We start from the raw sequence: 22,459 nt of genomic DNA on the forward strand, positions 1-22,459 counted from the left end.
AATATATTAAATTTTTCACATAAACTACAACTTTTAAATACCTCAAGTATTTGCTATTTGAATATTAAATCCTGTCCATGTGCAGTTGACAGCAATGGTAAAATTTTAATTACTTCACTAATGCAAATTACTCATTTGAAAATAAGAAAAACAGGTCAGTCAGAGACTCTGAACCTCCAAGTCTGGGAAATTCCCATTTTTACCACATTGCTCTGACTATATGGGAAAATGCAATCTTCAAGTCATCCACATCCCAAACTTCTCCATTTCCCCTGGGTTCTATTTATCAAGTCTAATTGAAATTCCCTGGGATTGAAGAGTCAATATCACATGACTCAGAAAGTGGGAAATTTGCCAAGCTTTCAATTTTGCCAGCTAACTTTGAACATTTATGCTAGAAATCTGTGTGTATAAGAATGTTTTCCAAAAGAGTGCCTCACCCCCACCCCCCTGCTTTTTGCTCCCTACCAGGTCTATTTCTTTGAGAGTAAATGCAATCATGTATTCTTTAGCTTTTCATAGCACAAATGTCTGTTTATATTTCTGAGCTTCTATAACCAGGGAATCTGGAAATGTATTGGTGTGAAGATTAAACAGACATAGTTCATGGTCTTTAGGAAAAGGGAGCCTGGGATCCTAAGTCACAGACAAATGAGGACAACCCTAAGAACACTACCTAGGGGGTGGGATGAATCAACGTTAATTCATGTCATGGGGTTGTTCCCAAGAAAATATTCCCAAATATAAGAAGAAAAACACTTTCTGACAGTTAAGGTCTTCTTCCTATTCGGGCTCAGGATCACACTCATGTGTATACTGGAAGCAGTAATCTGCAGAGGCTAGATGTCTGTAGTTGCTTGCCTCTAGTCCAGTCTGTGATCTTGACCTTCATCAGAGGGTGGGGAATGACGTTAACTTGTGTCTCAAAGCTTAGAGGAAGCAGGGCAGAGAAATTGAGGGGGAGCACTGGTTTGTAGGTATTCCAACATGGTCTATATTTCTGAATGAACTAGACTTAGGGAATGAAATAAGGGTAAGCAACAAATGACAGGCATGCAAGTGTGTACATGAATTGTGTTCTGTGTGAAGATTTTATTATTATTATTATTATTATTATTATTATTATTATTATTATTATATCAAAACCCAATGATCTGAAATGGAAGTTTCCATTTCAGAGAGGAACCTGAGCCATTATTGATTTGTGGCTGAGTTACAAATATGAAAATGAAAGAGAAAAACCCTGACAAATCATAAATTCTACCCTCTGTGATTGGCATGCGACACAGAAGGTGACTATGAATCTGTCCCCTACCTCCATTGATGGTCACTTCACCCAGGCAGTTGTTTGGTACTTTTGGTGCACAGCGTTTGTGACAGTTGAATCTGCAATCTAATCATGATGATTTTTAAAACAAAACAAAAAACCAGAAATGTATCAGTTAGAGAAAACGTGACACAAACATACAATAACTTTAAAAGAAAGAGGATTCATTTAGGGCTTCAAGGGTGGCAGGCGGCCAGCAGGGACAGGTGCCGAGGAGGTCCTCACCTTTGCACTGCAAGCCCTGCCGGAAGAGGCCCTTGAGGAGCTTTTTGCAGAACTGGCATACCGTGGGCCGAGTGTAGGAGTGGATGACAAAGGTGTGCGGCACCTTCACCTTAGACATCAAAATCTTGTCAAGCTGAATTGGCCGTCCAATGTACGATTGAGAATTTGACCTCTTCTCGCGACCGATGAATGACTCTGATGGTGACTTTTGCTATGTTTTGAGAAATCATAAAGGGCGACACGGTGTCAGAGAGGCGTACTTGATTTAACTGTATTTTAAAATTTCATTTTGTTTGGCTACCGAATTCAATGACTTGGTCATCGATAGCAGGTAATCCGGAATTAGATTTCTGTTGATTCCTGTAGCTTACTCCCACTTACCTCATATTTGAGTAAATCTGTATAACCTGAAACAGAGAGCCTGGAGACCGAAATATCTGAATATGATTTCTAGGACTTTTAAAGCATTTCTTTTTTTGAACTTCAAAATATTAATTTAAATACTTTTAGCACAGAAATACAAAATTGAAAGAAAACAAGGAATGTTCCTCCATCCCACCTCTATCTTCCCACAGGAATTTTCTAGATGACCATATACATCTGGACAGAAGTGTGACCAGCTCAGAACAGGAGAGAGAGAAATTCAATCTCCAAACAGTATTTGCTCTGAAAGACGCCTACAGTTTCTTTGTGTTCCTTTGAGGGAAAAAATTAATGTGATTTTATATAATTTCCCAATTATATAAAAAAGGCAAAGGGCTAGAGTTAGGTAATCCTTCTTATAATTAAGAAATATAGCAACTAATGGGCTACATAAGGTATATAAATACCGGTAGTTGGGGTAATAATAACACCACTGTGCCTTACCATCTGTCATTTTCAGACTATTTAATAAACCCAGTATGCAGATTTTAAAAGTGCATTACCTGAAATGAACTATTACTTCAATAACTTTGAACAATTTCATGAACATGTACTTGGAAATATTAGAATAAATTTATTTGGAATAAAAGATGAGTGGAATTACTCCTTAGTAGTTATTGTAATTGTGTATCTAATTAGTTAAACTATTCCATGTGAGTAACCATTAGGTGCCTGAAAAGATAGTCCTAGTTATGAGCAGTTTATACACCTAAACTCATACATTTCAAATAACTATTTTATGTTGAATGCTAAACAGAGTGGAGCTACAATATTGTTCTAACTTGCTGTAAAAACCCTGTCTTTTTATCTTACCAGGTTAATTTCAAAACTGGTATAACTATAACAAGTTATTAAATCCCACTTGCATAAAATGTCCATGCATTTCAGTCTCTAGCTACCCGAAATCTGAAGCTGCTTATTACTCAGCAGGCAATGAATGCAGACACACATGCTGCAGCAAAACAAAATGTAACCTGAGGTTTCTGCTTGGAATATTATGTCCACAGTTACATTTGTAATTAGAATTCAATGATAGAAAAAGAAATACTCCCTGATGGCCTGGAAAAGGTATTTCCTTCTAGCCCATCTCTAGTCTGATGGCTCCACCCACACATAGAATCTCTTTCTATCAAGGACTCACAGTGGCCACACTTGGCTGGGACTCAAGTGGGATGATTATCCTCCTTCCTGTCTTCAATTCCAATCACACTAGATTTGCCCTTAGTCCAGCTGGAGCTTGTCTGCCTAAGCCCCTCCCATCCAGAGCATCCTAATCCCTTGGGACTTAACTCCTGATGCAGACCCAGGATCCCAGTAGTTCTTCCTAGTGGTCTCTTTCAGTATTTCCTTCTAGTCCATCTCCATTCCCCGGTGATGGCCGTCGTGCAGAACAACCCTCTGTTAGGAACCCATGGCTACCACATTTGGTTGTGATTCGGAAAACCAACAGCCACCACACTTGGTTAGGACCCAGAGTAGGCAAAAGCAACAAAGAACAGAACACCCACCAATAAAGACAAGACATTTATCCCCCAAAATAAAAAAATTCAAACATCATAGCTCCAGACACTTAGATTCCAGTACAAACACACACACACACACACACACACACACACACACACACACACACACACACACACACGAACAACCAAGACAAAGTCCTTCCTCCAGAACCCAGCAACTCTATTGGGTAAGGTCCGAGGAAAACAATTTAGCTGAAGCTCAAGACAAGGACTTCAAAATAGTAATTATGAGTATGTTCAGGGACATTAAAGAGGATATGAATAAATGAAGAAGACTGTGAAAACCAAACAGCTGAAATGAAATAATAAAAACAATTCAAGGCATGAAAGTAGAAAACACAGATTGAAATAAAACTAGAAATTAAAAACTCTAGCTGTCAACATAAAACCTCAGAGATAAGCCTAACCAACATATTACAAGACATGGAAGAAAGAATTTTAGATCTTGAGGACAAGGTGGAAGAAATGATAGCTCAGTAAAAGAAAATATTGACATTAAAAAAAACCCATAGGTGAAAACACCCATAAAATCTGGGACCAAAGCTATGAATAATAGGGATACAGAAGAAACACAAGTGAAGGACATAGAAAATAATTTTAACAAATCATAGAAAAAAATTTCTCCAATTTAAAGAAAGAGACTCCCATCAAGGTACAATAGGTATCTAGAACAACAAATAGACAGGATGATAAAAGAAAATACCCACAATACAGAATAACCAAAATGTTAAATATACATAACAAATGAAGAATATTAAGAGCTGCAAGGGAAAAAGACAAGTCACATAAAAATGCAGGCCCATTTGAAGAATGCCTGGCCTTTCATTGGAGAATGTGAAACTCAGAAAGGTCTGGGACAGATGGATTACAACCTCTAAGAGACCATGGATGTCAGCTAGCAAGAAAAATATATTGGCTATTTGGATTGAATATTATTTAATAAATAGAAGTAGTTTTAAGTGTTGTAGGGCTTTGTTTGAACCATGTTTTTCTTTTGATTTCTGTAAAGTGACTTTTATCTCTCATAAAGGCTTGTATTTGATGTTTACATGAGTAGCAATAAAAAACCAAAAGGACAGGCAACTTTTCCACTCAGTTTTCCAGACGAACTAATGAAGATTTCATTGCAAAGTAAATATGCTGTGTTGAGAAAATGTTTGAATCCCATTAAATACTTAAAGACAAACTGGCACTAGGAGTCCCATGATGTAATCAAGGCATTACTTACTGGGATGGTGCCAATCTTGCCAAGTTATTACAGTATCAAGTTAAAAGCCAGTCCTTCTCTGTGAAAGCAGGGCCCATTGTCTTTCTAAGCAGGCCTCCAGTGCAGCAGCTTCAAATAGTGGAGAGTCATTTCACGCAAAACACTTAGTGAGAATTGTTACTTCAGAAAGCTGAACTTTTTTTTAAGTATCTCTATAATCTTACAACTACTTAGTACTTATTTTTTGGATTTCATATTAAGCCTCCATCATTGTTCTGTGCAGACATTCTCCCCATCTAGTGATGTGATTCCCTGAGATTGGAAATAGCCCTTTGTGTTCTTCATGGTCTACTTTGCCCCATCGAATAATTGCATGCATCCACCCCAAAACTTATGACTCTATTGATCCTGACATAAATTCGACACAAGGAATTTTATTCGCTGGACCAAGAACTAATATAAAATGTAAATTTTTTGAAGTGCATTCTTCTGCATGTGCTTCTGGTAATTATAGAGAAGGTAATTGAAATCAGTTCTTTGAAGTTGGAGCCAGTTTTTGCTCTGAACATATTAATGAAACAGGAATAAAACAAAATACAGCTGTTCTGTTCCCAGAGCCTTTCAACATTCTTCTTGTTCCATGAAAAAAAATTATAGTGCAGATTGTCCAAGTTCACTGAATACATGAAGCCAAACTAGGCCTTAAGCAACAATGGAAATCCACCTAAACACAATTTGGCCAACTTAGAAAACTCAGAAAAATCCTCATTTCTTTGGTAGGTTTGGAAGAATTTTCTCTGTACAAGAGCTTTTAGAAAGAATGTAATCTAACACTCTAGAGTACTGTAATGTACTGAATCCACTACAATTAAATATGTGAGTGATAAAAAAATGAAGTGAAGGAATTAAAGAGGCACTGTTCTGTATCTAATATCAGCATCAGGGCTCTCAACTGCCAACTTAACGTTGAAGTTACCTCAAGTATCTTGAAATACACAGATTTCTCAAATTCTGAAAATGTTCAGGTTTTTTTGTTTGTTTGTTTTTGTTAAAAAAGAATTTTATCAGCTACCCCAAGCCCAGAACTTGGCAATTATCCTTTCTCACACTTCTGATGGAGGAATTTCAGCCATGGGCAACCATACCATGTTTAAAATTTTAATTTCAGGGTTCTGTTCACATCATTAATGGTTTTTATAGGAATTACTGTCAGGAATGCCGAGATGCTGTTTCTTGGTCACTATGTGATACACACTGTGTGTGTCACAGGGTAATGGTCTTGTTCCATGAGCTCCTGAGTTGTCATCTCTTGCTCTTATGTACTTTACATTAGTAAAGCCCCTGTTCCACAACTGAATAGAAGAAGGCCATATGAGCACTTAGGACATCAGCAGGTAGTGGCCCTGTCTTCCTGTTTTCTTGGACCCTTGTATTTCTCTTCTGACATCTCACACAGGTGTGTGTATGTAGGGTTCCAGGAGCAAAATACAGTACTGTAAACTGGCCTTCAGGCAGATGTTCTATTCTCCTTTATCTAAGGTTCCAGTTATCTGATAAAACTGGGTATTCAGACTCTCTCTGCCACCATTATATAAACTTACACATAAGGTACCGTGCATCTATACCCTATTTCAAGACTGTGAAACTTGCTTTTTCCTTTAGAAATGTAGGCTATATATTGGATAATATTAATTATATTTGATATTAAAATAGATAATTGTAGATATATCTAGGTGAGATGCTACTTTTAAACTTTCAGATACCATGACTTTCCAGAGGGCTCCCTTTGTGATAGTAATTAAAGTCAGTTTCTGACTGTAACTTATGTGGCCTGGGGTTCCTGTTCTCTTGTGTGTCATGTGGCCCATTGAATCCCATCACTGCCTGTGGATATGTAGACCAGTCTTTGGGCCAGAGTGGCAACAAGTCTCTTTTCCCTAAATTCATAATATTTTAATCTAATTTCTGAAGTGAATCATTTTGAAAGTAATAAATGACTTCTCAATAATAATTCAAGTTCTTCGAATTTATGAGGAGAAAGTTGTGGATAGGATGACTACACCTGTTTGCCAGATTCCTTTTTGCTCTTTCATGTGAGGTTGCTCTGTGTCCTAGGAGACAGTCATATGTTAATTTGGCCCTTTAACACAGTCCAGACTTCGATATCTTAAGGGTAATAAACACAGTGTGACCTGGCCAGATTTTTTTTTTTTTTTAGAATTTTCCACATTTGAGTATATTTATCTGTCTGCTAAGGATGTAAGACACAAGCTCATCTTTTATTGTGTTCTTAAACTTTCCAGCTATGGAAAAAAAAATGTCCTTGAAACCAGCCCAGTGACTACAGTCACGAAATACACTGGTTCCAACCCTGTGCAATTAATTATTCTCCAGTAGCACTGAAGACATTGATTAAATAAATTTGTGATTTGTTTCATAAGTATTGGCCTATCTCTATTAGCTCCCACAATATTAGCACAAATTTTTCAGAGTAATTAACCTCTATAGTTTTATTTATCTGCTAACATCCTTTTGAGGTGAGATGAATCCTTCTGACCCTGAGCTGTTTTATTTGTTTATTTATTTATTTGTTTGTTAATTCTTGGGAGGTTTTTTGTTGTTTAGTTTTTTTGTTTGTTTGTTTGTTTTTTCAAGCCAGTAGCCCTGGCTCTTCTGGAACTCACTCTGTAGACCAGGCTGACCTGGAACTCACAGAGATCTCCCTGCCTCTGCCTCCTAAGTGCTGAGATTAAAGGGTGGGAGATTTTTAATGACTGTCTCTATTTTGCTACTGGTTATAGGTCTGCTTATATTCTTTACTTCATTTTGATTTAACTTTGATAAGTTGTATATATCAAGAAATTTACTCAGTCTTTTAGGTTTTCCATTTTTAGTAGAATATAGAGTTTTAAATTATGTCTTCATTATTGTTTGAATTTCCTCAGAGTTGATTGTCATGTCTCATTTTTTTACCTCTAATTTTATTCATTTAGATTTTTATATTTCCTTCTTTTGGTTAATTTGGCTAAAGGTCTGTCAATCTTGCTGGTTTTCTCAAAGAACCAACTCTTCGTTTCACTGATTCTTTTTATATTTTGTTGTTGCTGTTTGCTTATATTTCATTGATTTCAGCTCTGAGCTTGATTATTTTTTCCTGTCTACTCTTTTGGGGTATTTTTTTTTCTTCCTGTTTCCGAGGAATTTCAGGTGTGTTGTTTAGTTACTAATATGAGATTTCTCAAGTTTTTTCTTCTAGTTGAGGTACTTAGTGCTACAGAGGTTTCTCTTAGAACCACTTTCATTTTGTCACATAGGTCTTGGCATGTTACATTTTCATTTTGTTCAATTTGAAAAAGTTTTTAATTTCCTTCTTGATGTTTGTCCTGACTCAATTTTCATTGAGTAGTTCAGCTTTATTCTGTTGTAATCAGAGAGGACACAGGGTATTATTTCATATATATAATATATATCTCATATAATACATTTCATTTCATCAAATATATATTAAGGCTTTGTGTCCTAATATGTGGTCAATTTTGGGCAAAGTTCCTTGAGCTGCTGAGAAGACAGCACAATCTTTAGTGGTCGTGTAGATGTCTGTTGTGTACATTTGATTTATGACATTTTTTTAAAATCCAGTGTTTCTAAGTTTACCTTTTGTCTGGTTCACCTGTCTACTGGTGAGAGTTGGGTATTGAAGTCACCCACTATCATTGTGTGGGTGACAACATGTGATTTTAGCTGTAGTAGTCTTTCTTTCATGAACTTGGGTGATCTTTTGTTTGGTGCCTAAATGCTTGGAAATGGAGTGTCCTCTTGGTATGTTTCCTTTTCAGTTAGTATGTGTTGTCTTTTCCTATCTCTTATTTAGTTTTGTTTGAAGTTTTTTGGTCAGGTATTAAAATGCCTCTACCTGTTTAACTCCTTGGGTCCACATGTTGCTCCATCTTTTTACCCTGAATTGATATCTATCTTTTACGATAAGATGTGTTTCTTGGATGCATCAGAAAGATGGATCCTGTTTTATAACTCAGCCTGTTAGTCTATGTCTTTTTATTGGGGGAACTGAGACCATTTGTATTGTGAGTTATTCATGATAAGTATTTATTCATTCCTGTTATTTTGTTATTGATGTATGGGTGACCCCTGTCCTCTTCTGACTAACTGTTCTTGGATTATTTATTCCTTGTGTTCTCGTAGTATAGTTAGCCTTCTCTTCAGACTAAAGTTTTCCTTCTAGTGCTTTCTGTAGAGCTAGATTAGTGGACAGAAATTGCTTTAAAAAGTTATCTTCTTCGGCTGTAAAGAAGCAATGGCACTAATATCTAAAATATATATAAAAAAAACTGGACATCAAAAAAATAAATACCCAAATTTGGGGTGCAGAACTAATAAGAGTTTTAAAAGGTGAACCACAAATGGCTGAGAAACACTTAAAGAAATGATTAGTATCCTTAGTTATCAGGCAAATATAAATCCTAATTACTTTGAGATTTCATCTTACACCAGTCAGAATGGCTAAGATCAATAAAACAAGTGACTGCTTATGTTGGCAAGGATGTGGGCTAAGGGGAACGTTCATTTATCACTGATAGGAATGCTAACCTGTACAGCCACCATAGCAATCTGTGTGGTGGTTCCTCTGGAACCTGGGACTAGATCTGCCTCAAGATCCAGCTATACCAGTGTTGGGGACATACCCAAAGGACTCTACATTTTTTTAAAGAGACACTTGCTCATCTATGTTTATTGCTGCTCTATTCATAATAGTCAGAACTCAGAAACAGCCTACATGGCATCAATAGATGAATGGAAAATGAAAATATGACACATTTACACATGGGATAATATTCCACTGAAAACAAAATCATGTATGTGTGTCTGCATGTGTATGTTTATCATGCCTTTTCATTTTTTTAAAATTCTATTTATATGCTTGTTTTTTATTTGTCTGTTTGTTTTCCAAAGAGAAACAGAAAGAATGCATGGAGTTGAATGGTTAAGGAGGTGGGGTGGATCTTTGAGGAATTGGAAAAGGAGAAACTGATAAGGATATATTGTATGAAAACATTTTTAATACCAAAACAAAACAATATATATCAGGCAGACAATAGGCATTGCTTGAACTGCTAAAAAAAATATGTTTTCAAGAAACATGTGCATGAGAACAATGGGTGAAATATTTCAAGAGATACTCAGAATGCAGTCTTTAATGTCTCATTTAATGTTACATGACATGCAACTTTGACCTATTCATTTTGTTATACAGTGACATAAATTATGTCTATGCCAAGTGTCACATGAAACATCAGTAATTAAAATTTCAATTGTGATATTTTATTTATTTCTATTTTATGTATATGGATGATTTGTGTGCATGTATGTCTGTGCACCAAATGTATATAGTGACCACAGAGGCCATCAGACCCTCTGGAACTGGAGCTATGGATGGTTGTGAGCTAGGGTGGGTGCCTGGAACTGCACCAAGGTCCTCCAGAAAAACAATATGTAATCTTAACAGCTGAGACATCTCTCAAATGCAGCACCAGTAATGTAACAAAAACCATTTCAATGAGGCAAAGAACAATCCATGAACCAAATGGATACTACAAAAATGTAAAGTTTCAGAAAAACAATCTTCTGTATGTGATTCCTGCAAGTAAAGTCTATAAATAAGTTTGGATTTCCAAAGTGGACGGGCAGTCAAAGTATGCTTCCAACCTCAACTACCCTCTACAACACCCTGTTTGTTCCCTACATCTAATTTGGTAAGAAATCTGTTCAGACCTCTGCTCTGGAAAATGAGGGTAGGAAGATGAAATACTTATAGGCAGTTAGTAATAAGATGTGGGCCTTCATGACAAGGATGCAATAGGAAATGAGGAAGATTGCAATAATCTGGAGAAGACAATGCCATATAAGAGAGAACGCCACTGCTCAAAGCTGCACTTCCTTCCTCCTTCCCTCCTTCCTTCATGTATATAACTTTTAAACTTATTTTCTTTTTGAAAAATGTATATGTGTGTGCCTACTTGACTGTAGGTGTCTCGTGTTCATGTGTGTATACATGTGTGCATGCAGCTACCCATAGGGACCATAAAGGAGTAGCGGATCCCTTGGAAGTAGTTGTGAACAATTATGTGGCTGTTGGGGACTCAACTTGTGTTGAGTATCCAGTGCTCTTAAGAATTGAGCCATCTCTGCGGCTGTCCTTTTAGTTGTGTTAGGTAAGCAGGAAGTTCAGGTATATAAATTATAAAGTAGGTCAAGTGAAACCTTGTAACTACTCCTATTACCATCTCCATCATATAGGAAAGAAAGCTCACTTACAGTAGGCTATAAGTATTTGATTCAACTTACATAGTTTTTAAGTGTAACCATTAACTCATGTAGTTTTATTTCAGAAAATGGTCTCTTTCTCTCTAGCTGTCTGTTCCCAAATTCTTTAGTTTTATGCTAATATATCACAGAAATTACTTTATTTCCCTTATATAAGTGAATAAAGAAAGCACAGGACACAATGAAAAATGAACAAATGTCTTTCATACCAAATACAATTGATGTGGCAAATGCTGTGAAGCCTTAACTTTGACCTACATGGAGGATTTTCAATTATCTTGCTTGTGCTCAACAGAAGGCATTTGAGTCATGGGTGTTTTCTGGAACACAGTAACAAGTTGATTTGGCAGCTTTTGTGTGTAAGAGCCATCCAGTCGGCTGCCTACTGTCCTATTCAGGTATTGTTTTGCTCAAACAGTATTAATAATGACTCTTCAAAACCATACCCAACTCTGTATTCATCCTTGATTCCAGAAGTCTGAAGATGTACTGACATTCCACAAAACCATACAAAATAGCTGAAGTTCCGCACACTGGCCTCAAGTTGGACCTGTTCTAATTACCAAAAGCTTCCTGGGGCAAACACCCTTGGAAGTCCAATGAGACACTACTAGATATAGGAAGACTGGGAATGAAACAACTCTCTGTGCCCAAGGAGCTACCTCTTTATTACCACTGTGTACACATAACTGTTTCTATCCTTCTATCTATTCTTCCTTTCTCCTCAGTATAGAGGGCTCTATACTCATTTCCAGTTCACTTACCATCTTCTCTGAACGGTTCCCGACTACTTACTCATTTTCTACTTTTCTCTGGGTCACACCATTCTGTCTCTTGTTGAGTGATTACTGAAGCCTGAAGAAAACTGGTCTACCTGTTCACTGTTTTTAAATTGTCAATAGAATAAATGCTTTGTGATGGAAGGAACTAGTCTATGTTGCTCTCTCCAATGGTACACTTCTGGAATCCTGCTTCACTATAGAAAGTGCCCATATAGAATGCTTCCACCAAGTCTAAGCTACATTCACGGTGGAGGTGAAAGATCATTCAGAAAGGAGTTCCCCTGAAAGAACTATATTTGTAGACAACAAATTGAGTCTTATCAGGTTTGACACTATCAACAAGTGAAAATCTGTCGAGGACAACAGAGCCCGTCTTATCTGGAGTCTACCCAGACGATTCCCTGCTTGTGCTCTGACAAACAGTTTTACGGTTATTGGTCACTGACTAACCGTACCTGCACTTAGTGCTAGAAATGCATACAAGGGAGCTCAGAGCATGGCTACTTTGTGAAGAAAGACAAAACAGCCACCTCTCCCCAGACATTGCCCTTTACACAGGGAGCAAGAGATTTTCCTGCACAGAACAGTCTTTGACTCCAGGCCAATGTGAATCCATGAGAAATGAAGTTTACATAAGAGCACAGTGCTGCGAAGAAGGTAGGATGTTTGCTGAGTCTCCAGGTTTTTTAATTGTGTTCTGATTCTATGTCCTGTGAGCTTTCTGCCAAATGTGCCAGATAAATGAGTTTGAATTCTCAGCTGGATGTCCTAAATACATAGTATAAATAAAAGCTGATCAAAACCTTTTCATAACCGTTAAAAGGGTTATTATAGGGCAGGAAAAAAAAGCATACCCCCTGCTTAGTGGTGACGGATGCTGTGTTTTACAGTGGAGAATTCATTTCTTAATGTTTGCAGCCATTTATGAAAGCTTTCAAAGTAATGACTCGTAGAATATCCTTTGAAAAATATAAGGAGATCTAGATTTGCTGAGTGCTAAAGTAGTCTTGGAAGTTACATTTACTTTCTATTGCCTCACTCTTTTGAGTAAACAGAAGGGGAGGGCAAAAGAGCCTTGGGTTTTCTTAAGTGATCCACCCTTTGCATGGGAAGCATTGGAACTGTGGAAGCATTTTCATAAATTGCAGGCCCTGTTCTTTTAAATGTCAGTTACCAATACCCTACAAAGCTGGGTCCCTGAAGAGAAACATGATATAAGTAGGTTTACCTTTAAAATGAAACATGAAGGCAATGCAAACATAATGCTACACATTCTAAATCTACAATTTTTTTAAATCGGGGGAGGGGGACATTTCCACTTTGAAAGAAAATGAATGCATGTCCACAACTTTCGCTCTGGGACTTTGAATGTCAGGCTGAGTCTACATATAGAAAGTTACGGGGGTTGGGTGGATGACTAATTATCTAAGTAAAACCAAGGACATCAATTTAAGGACGTTTAGCCTCATTATGGAATATTTGACTTTGCTTGAACAGCAGAGGCCTGGCCTGGGCTTACTGCTGTTCCCAAGGAGAAGCTGGGGAAGTGTAAAGATGGCCTGAGACTTCAACGATTACAGTCCTTCCTCTAACAGTCAGCCATGAAGGTACTTGTGCAGCTGCTCACAGAATCCGAGCGTACATTAGTCAATGCCACACTGCAGTGCTAGTGCGCACGCGCGTGTGTGTGTGTGTGTGTGTGTGTGTGTGTGTGTGTGTGTGTGTGTACATGTTTCACTTCCAAAATGATGTAATAATGATGTTTAAGATAGGGGCCTTTCCTTCCACGTATAAGCTTCCACTCTCCCACGAACGGAGTTTAAAAATATAAGACAGCACTAGCTAAATAATAGTGATATTTCTAGTGCACGGCTATGGGAAAATAGAAATAGATTATTACCCTACATTGGGCTAAGTAGAGAAAGTGACACTTTAGTTCATACCTTCTGTGCATTGTCTTATCTTAATTGTGCAAGTTTATCCTAAAAAGGAAACTCTTCTCCTGAGAAGGGAGGGAAAGTTGGTTAGCTTAGTCAAATTGACTTCAGATCCAACACTATGTCTAAGAATCATAGAAGGCAACTAAATATTTCTGGGAACCCAAATATTAAATATAGTGTATTAATGTACTTATGCATGTGTCTGTGTGTTGTGTATGTATGGTGCACACATATCATGGCACCTGTGTAGAGGTCAGAAGACCACTAGTAAGAGTTCATTCTTGCTTTCCACTCAGTGGGTCTCCAAGGTTCAACTCAGGTTGTGGGCTTGGGGACAAATACCTCTACCAGCTGAGCCACCACCGTGCCCCTGAAAACACAAATATTTTTAACTTACAAAGTAATATGCGGTCCATTTCTAACTTCCCACTCTTTTCTTCCCTCATAATTACTTTCATAAAAACACTTTTCATATTTTCCTGGGTACAGGAATTCCCCATGACACACAGCTCTCACATACAGCATGAGTGCCCTTTATTTCACTTAAGAATTCAGCAGTTACAAGGGATCAGGAACTACAATTTTATCAACCTGGCTAGGCCTGGCAGGATGTTCAGTGGATGAGGGTGGGAGAGAGAAAATGCCCACTGTTGGGTTTTGGGGAGCCTCCCAGAGGCCATGACACATCATCTGAGGGATGAACAGGGCCTTCAGAGCCTTTGTTCGAGACCTGCTATTTCCAAAACCTCATCATGATGAGGGGTAATGCATGATGTCCCTTAACAAGTAGGTTTCCTGAAATTCTGCCTTATAGTGATTGCATTCATAATTACACTTCTTAGACACACAAGTTCCATTGAGTAACATCAGGCTATAGTCCACTGAGCCTCACCATGTTAATTTACTACAGGGCTCCTTCCCCAAAGATCCACCAGTCTTCATTAAGGTTTGGTGGTCAGGAGGCAGAGAAGTGTGGGGAAAGTAACTCTGCACATGGTTCTTCACTGAAAGTGCACACTGTCCTCATTTGTGTTTGGAGAGCTCACTTAGACAGCAATCAAGAGAAACCCTGTGACACCTGGCAAGTGGCTACAGGACAGCCATGGTGCATTTGTAAGTGGAAAATGACTTTAATGCAGATGAGTCACCAGGATTCCTGGAACTCCAGAACACAAGAGTACCAAGTACATGCCTCTAGATAGATATTGGCCATGTTGAAAAACATCCTGGAAATTTCTATGAAGCTATGCAGCCAAGGCTCTCTTACCTTAATTACATGTGAGTCAGTAAACTTAATGAAAATGACAAGCTTATGGTAAATTGTTATTTAAAACATATGTCCACTCCATAAAAAGTTGAACTGAATGTAGTTTAAATTTCACAAAAACTAGCTGGGCAGTGGTGGCGCACACCTTTAATCCCAGCACTCGAGAGGCAGAGGCAGGCAGATTTCTGTGAGTTCGAGGCCAGCCTGGACTACCAAGTGAGTTCCAGGAAAGGCGCAAAGCTACACAGAGAAACTCTGTCTCGAAAAAACAAACAAACAAAAAAATCACAAAAACTAAAGTTTGAGGATATAAAGTGTCCAGACACAGGACAAGCTTTTAGAATTAGCTCTGTATTTCCTGACAGGTTCTCTACGGTAGTCTGAAAGTTAAGCATAACCAAAAAGATTTGGATAAGGAGAATTTAATTTCACTGAAAGCAAGCTTCGATAGAGGCTGTCAAACTCAAAACTATAATAGTAGATGCCCCTTCAAAGATATTGAAGACATTTAAAATACCTTTGGTTAATTTATTTTTTAAAAAATTAAACCTAGAGCACTTGTTCAGCTATGTTCATATCAGCATTGTTTGTAACAGCCAGAACATGGAAACAACCTAGATGCCCTTCAACTGAAGAATGGATAAACAAAATGTGGTACATATACACAATGGAATACTACTCAGCAGAGAAAAACAATGACATCATGAGGTTTGCAGACAAATGGATGGATCTAGATAAAATCATCCTGAGTGAGGTATCCCAGACTCAGAAAGACAAACATGGTATGTACTCACTCATAGGAGGATACTAGATGTGGAACAAGGATGACTGGACTGCTACTCACATCACCAGGGAGGCTATCTGGAAAACAGGACCCCAAGAAAGACACGGGGATCGCCCAATGATGGAGAAATGGAAGAGATCTACATGAACAGCCTGGACATGAGTGGGGGTAATGAAGGGCGAGGGATGAGGGAAAGAGAGCTTGGGGGAGCGGGAGATCCCAGCTGGATCAACAACAGAGAGGGAGAACAAGGGATAGGAGACCATGGTAAATGAAGACCACGTGAGAATAGGAAGAAGCAAAGTGCTAGAGAGGCCCACAGAAATCCACAAAGATACCCCCACAACAGACTGCCGGCAATGGTCGAGAGACAGCCCGAAATGACCTACTCTGGTGATGGGATGGCCAAACACCCTAACTGTCGTGCTAGAAACCCCATCCAACTACTGAGGGATCTGGATGCAGAGATCCACGGCTAGGCCCCGGGTGGAGTTCTGGGAGTCCAATTAGTGAGAAAGAGGAGGGTTTATATGAGCGAGAATTGTTGAGACCAAGGTTGGATAAAGCACAGGGACAAATAGTCAAACGAATGGAAACACATGAACTATGAACCAATGGCTGAGGGGTCCCCACTGGATCAGGCCCTCTGAATGGGTGAGACAGTTGATTGGCTTGATCTGTTTGGGAGGCATCCAGGCAGTGGGACCGGGTCCTGTGCTCATTGCATGAGTTGGCTGTTTGAAACCTGGGGCCTATGCAGGATCGCTTGGCTCGGCCTGGGAGGAGGGGACTGGACCTGCCTGGACTGAGTCTACCAGGTTGATCTCAGTCTGCGGGGGAGGCTTTGCCCTGGAGGAGGTGGGAATGGGGGGTGGGCTGGGGGAAAGGTGAGGGGGGCCGGAGGGGGTAGAATAAGGGAATCTGTGGCTGATATGTAGAACTGAACTGTATTGCAAATAAAAATAAAAAATTAAAAAAATTAAACCTATAAAGCCTAACTTTTGTTTTTATTTGTTGTTTTTAAATTTTTGTCTTTTTCAAATCATGGTCTCAACAACTCTCTCTTGTGTCTTTTACATTATATTGTGTCTACAGATGTCACCCACTACTTTAATCCTTTGTTTATGACCTTGGCTTCCCATCCTTTATTTCAAGGAAAGATCACTCCACTCTCCTAAATTATTTGACCAGAATGTTCCATGTCTGTGTCTGCTCACATTAAGGTAATTTCAGTACATTTTAATATATTTTCAGTTACAATAGATTGTATAAAGCAGAAGGAAAATAAGTGTTCTCAATGTTGAAGAAACCATCACACTATACCCTACAATACATAGTTACTAATTATTTATTAAAAAGAAAATTTAAAAACCATGTGAGAGAAAACACATGTAAAAGTGAAAATAGTTTTTCATGCTAGATTAATAGAAAAGGGTAACTATCTAAGACAGAAAGACTCTCAGCCCCAATAACCAAGTCAATAGCAAATGGGAAAGGGGCCCTCTCTGAGTGGAGGAGTGATGGTTAAGTAGTGCTTGGAGAGTTGATTATCTTTACCCATGAAGAAATAATTCTTAGATGCAGCACATTATTTTCAAACCATCAAATTAGGAGGAACAAAACTTTGAAAGACATTCATAAAACCTATTTTGGGAAGAGTATGAGAAATAAAAACTATCGAACACTGTTAACTAGTAGAATTTTAAACACAAGCCTCTACTATTTTTATAAACAACAATATGTTATTTGAAAAGTACATATAACACAGTTGGTTTCTAAGAATCTAGTAAAATAACTCTTTCAACAAAGTCTTACTGAGACCCAATACTTTTATGAAAATAGAAGAAAAAATATATATGCAGATGATTATTCCAACAGTAGCCATCACTGAGATATAATGAATGGAGTGTTCCCACAGGGCAGATCAATGATCCTATCTGGATACTTATGCACCATTGAGCTAAAAACCTTTGAGAATACCAGGGCATACTGAAAATGGAAAAGTCACCAAGAGTCTATAATAATTTTCTACTCACACAATTATTGGCAAGATACATTTAGAGGAAAGAACTTGTCAAATTCCATGTATTCTTCTCCTTATAGACATTACTGAAGAGAAATTGGTTATGACTTTGAAAAACTGTATACAAACAATGTTCTAGAAAAACAGGCTATGCAGAAAATTTATCTTATTTTCTGCAAGAGCTGGCCTTTGCAGCAGGCCTGGTTGCCTTTAATAGGTAGAAGTTTCACGGAAATCAAAATTTCTCTTCATCCTTTACATTCAGTTCTTGAATGTAAATAGTGAGGAATGAATATGTCTCTCACTCCTTTTATGTTTCATGACCTAGGGATTATGCGAAGGTAATGTATGCTTGGAAAATTATGTCTAAAGACATTCAAGGAAACAAATGACAAGAACATAAAAAAAAATTACACATTGTTTTTACACTGGGCTTTTCCATATTGGGTACTTTTCAGCAAAGATGATTTTCTAAACAGGAATTTAGCACCATTCAAGCAGATTTCTTAATCTTGTATTTTATGAACTTAAAATCTTGACTTGTCAATTTCATTTGATCTGGAACATATTCTGGGTTGCCATTAGTATCTTTCACTAGAGTAGCCACAAGTTGATCTGAGAATGGATACTAATAATGGTGCTTGAAGCTTATATTCTCTGGAGAGAAGCCAGCAGTGGATCGACTTCCAAAGGCCTTGGTGCTAAAGGAAGGGGAACTAAATACTAGAAAGTCAGTTGGCTGGAGAAACATCCAAACAAGAAAATGGCTGTAGGCTCTGCCATTAATACTCCATAAAATGCTATAAATTATTTAAGATAGATAAAAAGTCAATCTTGCAGTGCTTAATTGACACTTTTTTTTTTGAAGGAAATTTGTTCCATGCCAATATACCCATTTCTGCCTGGATTGGAAGTTTAATATTTCCACTTCCTTGCTACCTCTTAGAAAAGGTTGAACGGTTGGTGATAATATACAATGTTAAAGAAAACATTTTCAGAAAAGATTCAAATCAAGAACTAGAAAAGGTAGTCAGGTTCGTTTTCAGGCCCCAGGTTTAGTCCCTATGGTCTCAAGCCAAAGCAGGAGTAGAGAGACTGTGTCCTCACTTTGCATGGTTCTGTGGTGTCTGAGATGAGAACATAGTTCCAATGTGCAGGAGTTTTGTTGACAGAGTACCACACAACTTGTCTTTTCATTTTCATAGACAAGATGCCTATGTTAGGAAATCAAGCATTTAGGGGGCAAACTGTGACCTAAGAGATCAACTGTAATTATTTGAATGACTATATTGATCTTTGTCACTTTGAGGATTATGGAAATTCAAACAATGACAGTAAGAAATGGCCAACAGCAGTTATACTCCAGGGCTCTGCATTCAGTGGACTGAACTCTCCTCTAAACTCTGACCATTAACCATGAATGTAATGATGGACTATTACAAGGTGGGGTTGAAGACCAGGTTAAGGCATATTCTTGTTTTTTTTAATTTAATTTAATTTTATTTTTCTTTATTCTTAATGTCAGGTATCTTAGTACCTACCTCAAAGCCAGGGCTCACAGGAGACTGAAACATGAAGTGGAAAGAGTGAAGAACAGAGAGAAGGGGAGAATAAAAGGAGAAAAAGACAGAAAAACAAAGTTACTAGAGAAAAGCAATGCACATTAGTCAATGATGTTTAACATAGGCACATGTGTTGTCAGACAAAAGCAAAATGCTACCTTAGTCAGCTTTGTGGCCATACCAAAGTTCAACCTGGAAAATGCTTTTAAAATTTAAATGGAACAGAAGCCACTAAGTCACAGATGCAAAACATCCTGAGATTATGAGTAGTGCTTTAAAATAAAATAAAAAAAAAAAACCAAACTATGGTCTTAGAGATGAGGGGCGGCTCTTGTACCTTGTTGAAAACAAATTAGAGTCAGAATGAAGTATTTTTGACCTTTAAGTAAAAGATTAGGTTTTCTTCACCATAATTCTTGCTCTTAATGTGAAACGGAGAAAAAGGTCATCAGAGTAATCACACATTCATAGCTGTCATTTGCCTGCAGGTGAAAGTGAGCTAAAGCATAGTCACTGTCTGTTCGGGGATGGCAAACACCAGAATGGGATCTCCGGATGTAAGAGATTTAGGAAGACAAATGCAGGGCCTGGAGAGGTGGCTGGGTGGTTCACAGCAATGGCCGCTCTTCTGGATCATGTGGGTCCTATTCCCAGCACCCACACAGGGGTTCACAACTGTCTGTAAATCCAGTTTCATGAGAGCCAATGCCTGTTTCTGACATCTGGTGACACGGTGTGCAAATGATTCACGGGTACACATTCAAGCAAAACACCCATACACATAAAAACATTTTAAAGAGAAGGCAAATATGTCTGTAGTGCATATTTTTGCTCACTTTGTTGATTTCTGATCTCATGGTAAGCTAAAATATCACTTTAAAGTAAAATATATACTTAAGTTTTGAAAGAAATGTTTCAATGTAAATTAAATTGAATATACTTTTCATCTTTCTTTTTTAAAACAAAGGGAAATATGTAGACAGTTGTTCTACTTGGTAACTAGAAATCCAAACAAATCCGAACTCTGGCTGAAACATTAAAAACTGTAGTACTATACTCTGATGTTAGTGATTTCCTCCCTACTTGTTAAATCAATTACTGTACATTCAGAAAAATCTTATTACTTGTTTTTGAAAACTCTATCTTGATTTGTAATATGCTGCCATTGACTCAGGGGCATTGGGAGCTGTGTACAATTAGAGTGAGGTTTTACCAAAATAACTTGGCATCCAGTGCTATCTGCAGTTTGTGAGTTGATGAGAAATACATGAGGAATTCAGAGGTAACAACTTCTCATTTGAACATAGATTCAAATATGGCTTTTGTGGAAAAAATCATCATCTTGTATGTAGGCACTATTATAGAACAGAAAAAGAAAGCTTTTCAATTTCCAAAACAAGACAGTACTCTAGTCATCTATGAATGTGGCATCTAAAACTCACAATTGTCCTTTAACTATTGGTCCTAGGGATCTTTCAGTCTGGTCTTTCATCAGAATTAATCTTTCAGATTATGGTGTGTGAAGGTGAACTAGGCAATATGTATTAACTCAATAATTTATAATTTCCCAAATATTGCTTTTCTCATAAGATATTCATGAGTTTTATGGGGGGGGAATGTAATTCTATATTGATTTAGTTTGACAACATTGACTTCATTATTGCAAGATTCATTTGATTATTGATTATGCTTAGTAGCTATTACAACTTCCACTATAGAGATATACCAAGAAGCATTTAACAATTTATCTGATCAAGATTGGTTTATTTGTAAATTTTTTGCACGTGCTTTTGTGTGATGTGTATACATGTTCATATGTGTTTGGGCATCTCTCTCTCTCTCTCTCTCTCTCTCTCTCTCTCTCTCTCTCTGCATATGTGTGCATGTGTGTGTAAATGTACATGTACATGTGAATGCACACACGTAGAGGCCAGATATTGACTTTGGGTGTCTTCATTGATAATTCTCCACTTTATATTTGAGGCATGTTCTCTCACTTGGCCTCATAGCTTGGACAGCCTGGCTCTGCCTCCTGAGCAACAGGATTACAGGTGGGCAATTATGCCCATCAAGCTTTCATGTGGGTGCTGGGGATCTTATTTCTGTCCCTCACACATATGCTGCTAAGTGCTTTATCCACTGAGCCATCTGTCCAGTCCTGTTTTCAGAAATTCTGTTAAATAACTGTTTTCTAGGAAAACACCAGAAAATATATAGGTAACACTGTCTTTTTATCTTGTTGACTTAGAATCAACAAAAATTCCTATAGCTCACCAAGAAAGAGACGCACAATTACAGTGCACATCCCATATATATTCACTGTGGTGTAACATCTTTTCTTTTGCTTTGACTTGAATTGAAGAAAGATCATCTGAATAACAGTTTTGTGTCTTTGGCAAAAGCTACTATATTGACTAGATATGGAGAGAGTGGACAGCCTTGCTTTGGTTCTGATTTTAGTGGAATGGCTTTGAGTTTCTCTTCATTTAATTTGATGTTGGCTATAGGCTTGCTGTAAATTGTCTTTATTATGTTTAGGTACATCCCTTGTATCCATGATCTCTCCAAGACTTTTATCATGAAGAAGTATTGGATTTTATCAAAGGCTTTTTCAGCATCTAATGAGATGATCGTGTGTGTGTGTGTGTGTGTGTGTGTGTGTGTGTGTGTGCGTGCGCGCGCGCGCGTGTGCACGCACTTTCTTTCAGTTTGTTTACATGGTGAATTACATTCACTATTTTCATATGTTGAACTATCCTTGCATCTTTGGGATGAAGCCTACTTAATCATAGTGAATGATCTTTCTGATGTGTTCTTGGATTCGGTTAGTGAGTATTTTATTGAGTATATTTGCATCAATGTTCATGAGGGAAATTAGTTTGTAATTCCCTTTCTTTGCTCATTCTTTGTGTGGCTTGGGTATCAGGGTATCTATGGCCTCACAAAGTGAAGTTGATAATGCTCCTTCTGTTTCTATTTGGTGGAAGAATTTGAGGAGTGTTAGCATTATCTTTTCTTTGAAAGTCTCGTAGAATTCTGCACTGAAACCATCTGGCC

The 22,459-nt window shown here is 37.8% G+C and overlaps 1 protein-coding gene across 3 annotated transcripts in view; it reads right to left on the reverse strand.

The window, feature by feature from the left end:
* Prkd1 (protein kinase D1) overlaps positions 1–22,459 on the reverse strand; it is a 330,150-nt gene that overhangs the window by 60,324 nt on the left and 247,367 nt on the right. For 2 of the 3 annotated variants that reach the window (XM_052738465.1, XM_052738464.1), the window contains exons 5-7: positions 19,382–19,405; positions 1,553–1,763; positions 1,316–1,393 (exon numbers count right to left, since the gene is read on the reverse strand). In XM_052738465.1, coding sequence (XP_052594425.1) covers positions 1,316–1,393; positions 1,553–1,763; positions 19,382–19,405 — 313 coding nt within the window. The remainder of the gene's footprint in view (positions 1–1,315; positions 1,394–1,552; positions 1,764–19,381; positions 19,406–22,459) is intronic. The other variant, XM_052738466.1, reaches the window with a different exon arrangement.

The sequence above is a fragment of the Peromyscus californicus genome, unplaced genomic scaffold, assembly GCF_007827085.1.
Source record: "Peromyscus californicus insignis strain IS unplaced genomic scaffold, ASM782708v3 Scaffold_15__1_contigs__length_86483966, whole genome shotgun sequence".
In the NCBI taxonomy this organism is placed as follows: domain Eukaryota; kingdom Metazoa; phylum Chordata; class Mammalia; order Rodentia; family Cricetidae; genus Peromyscus; species Peromyscus californicus.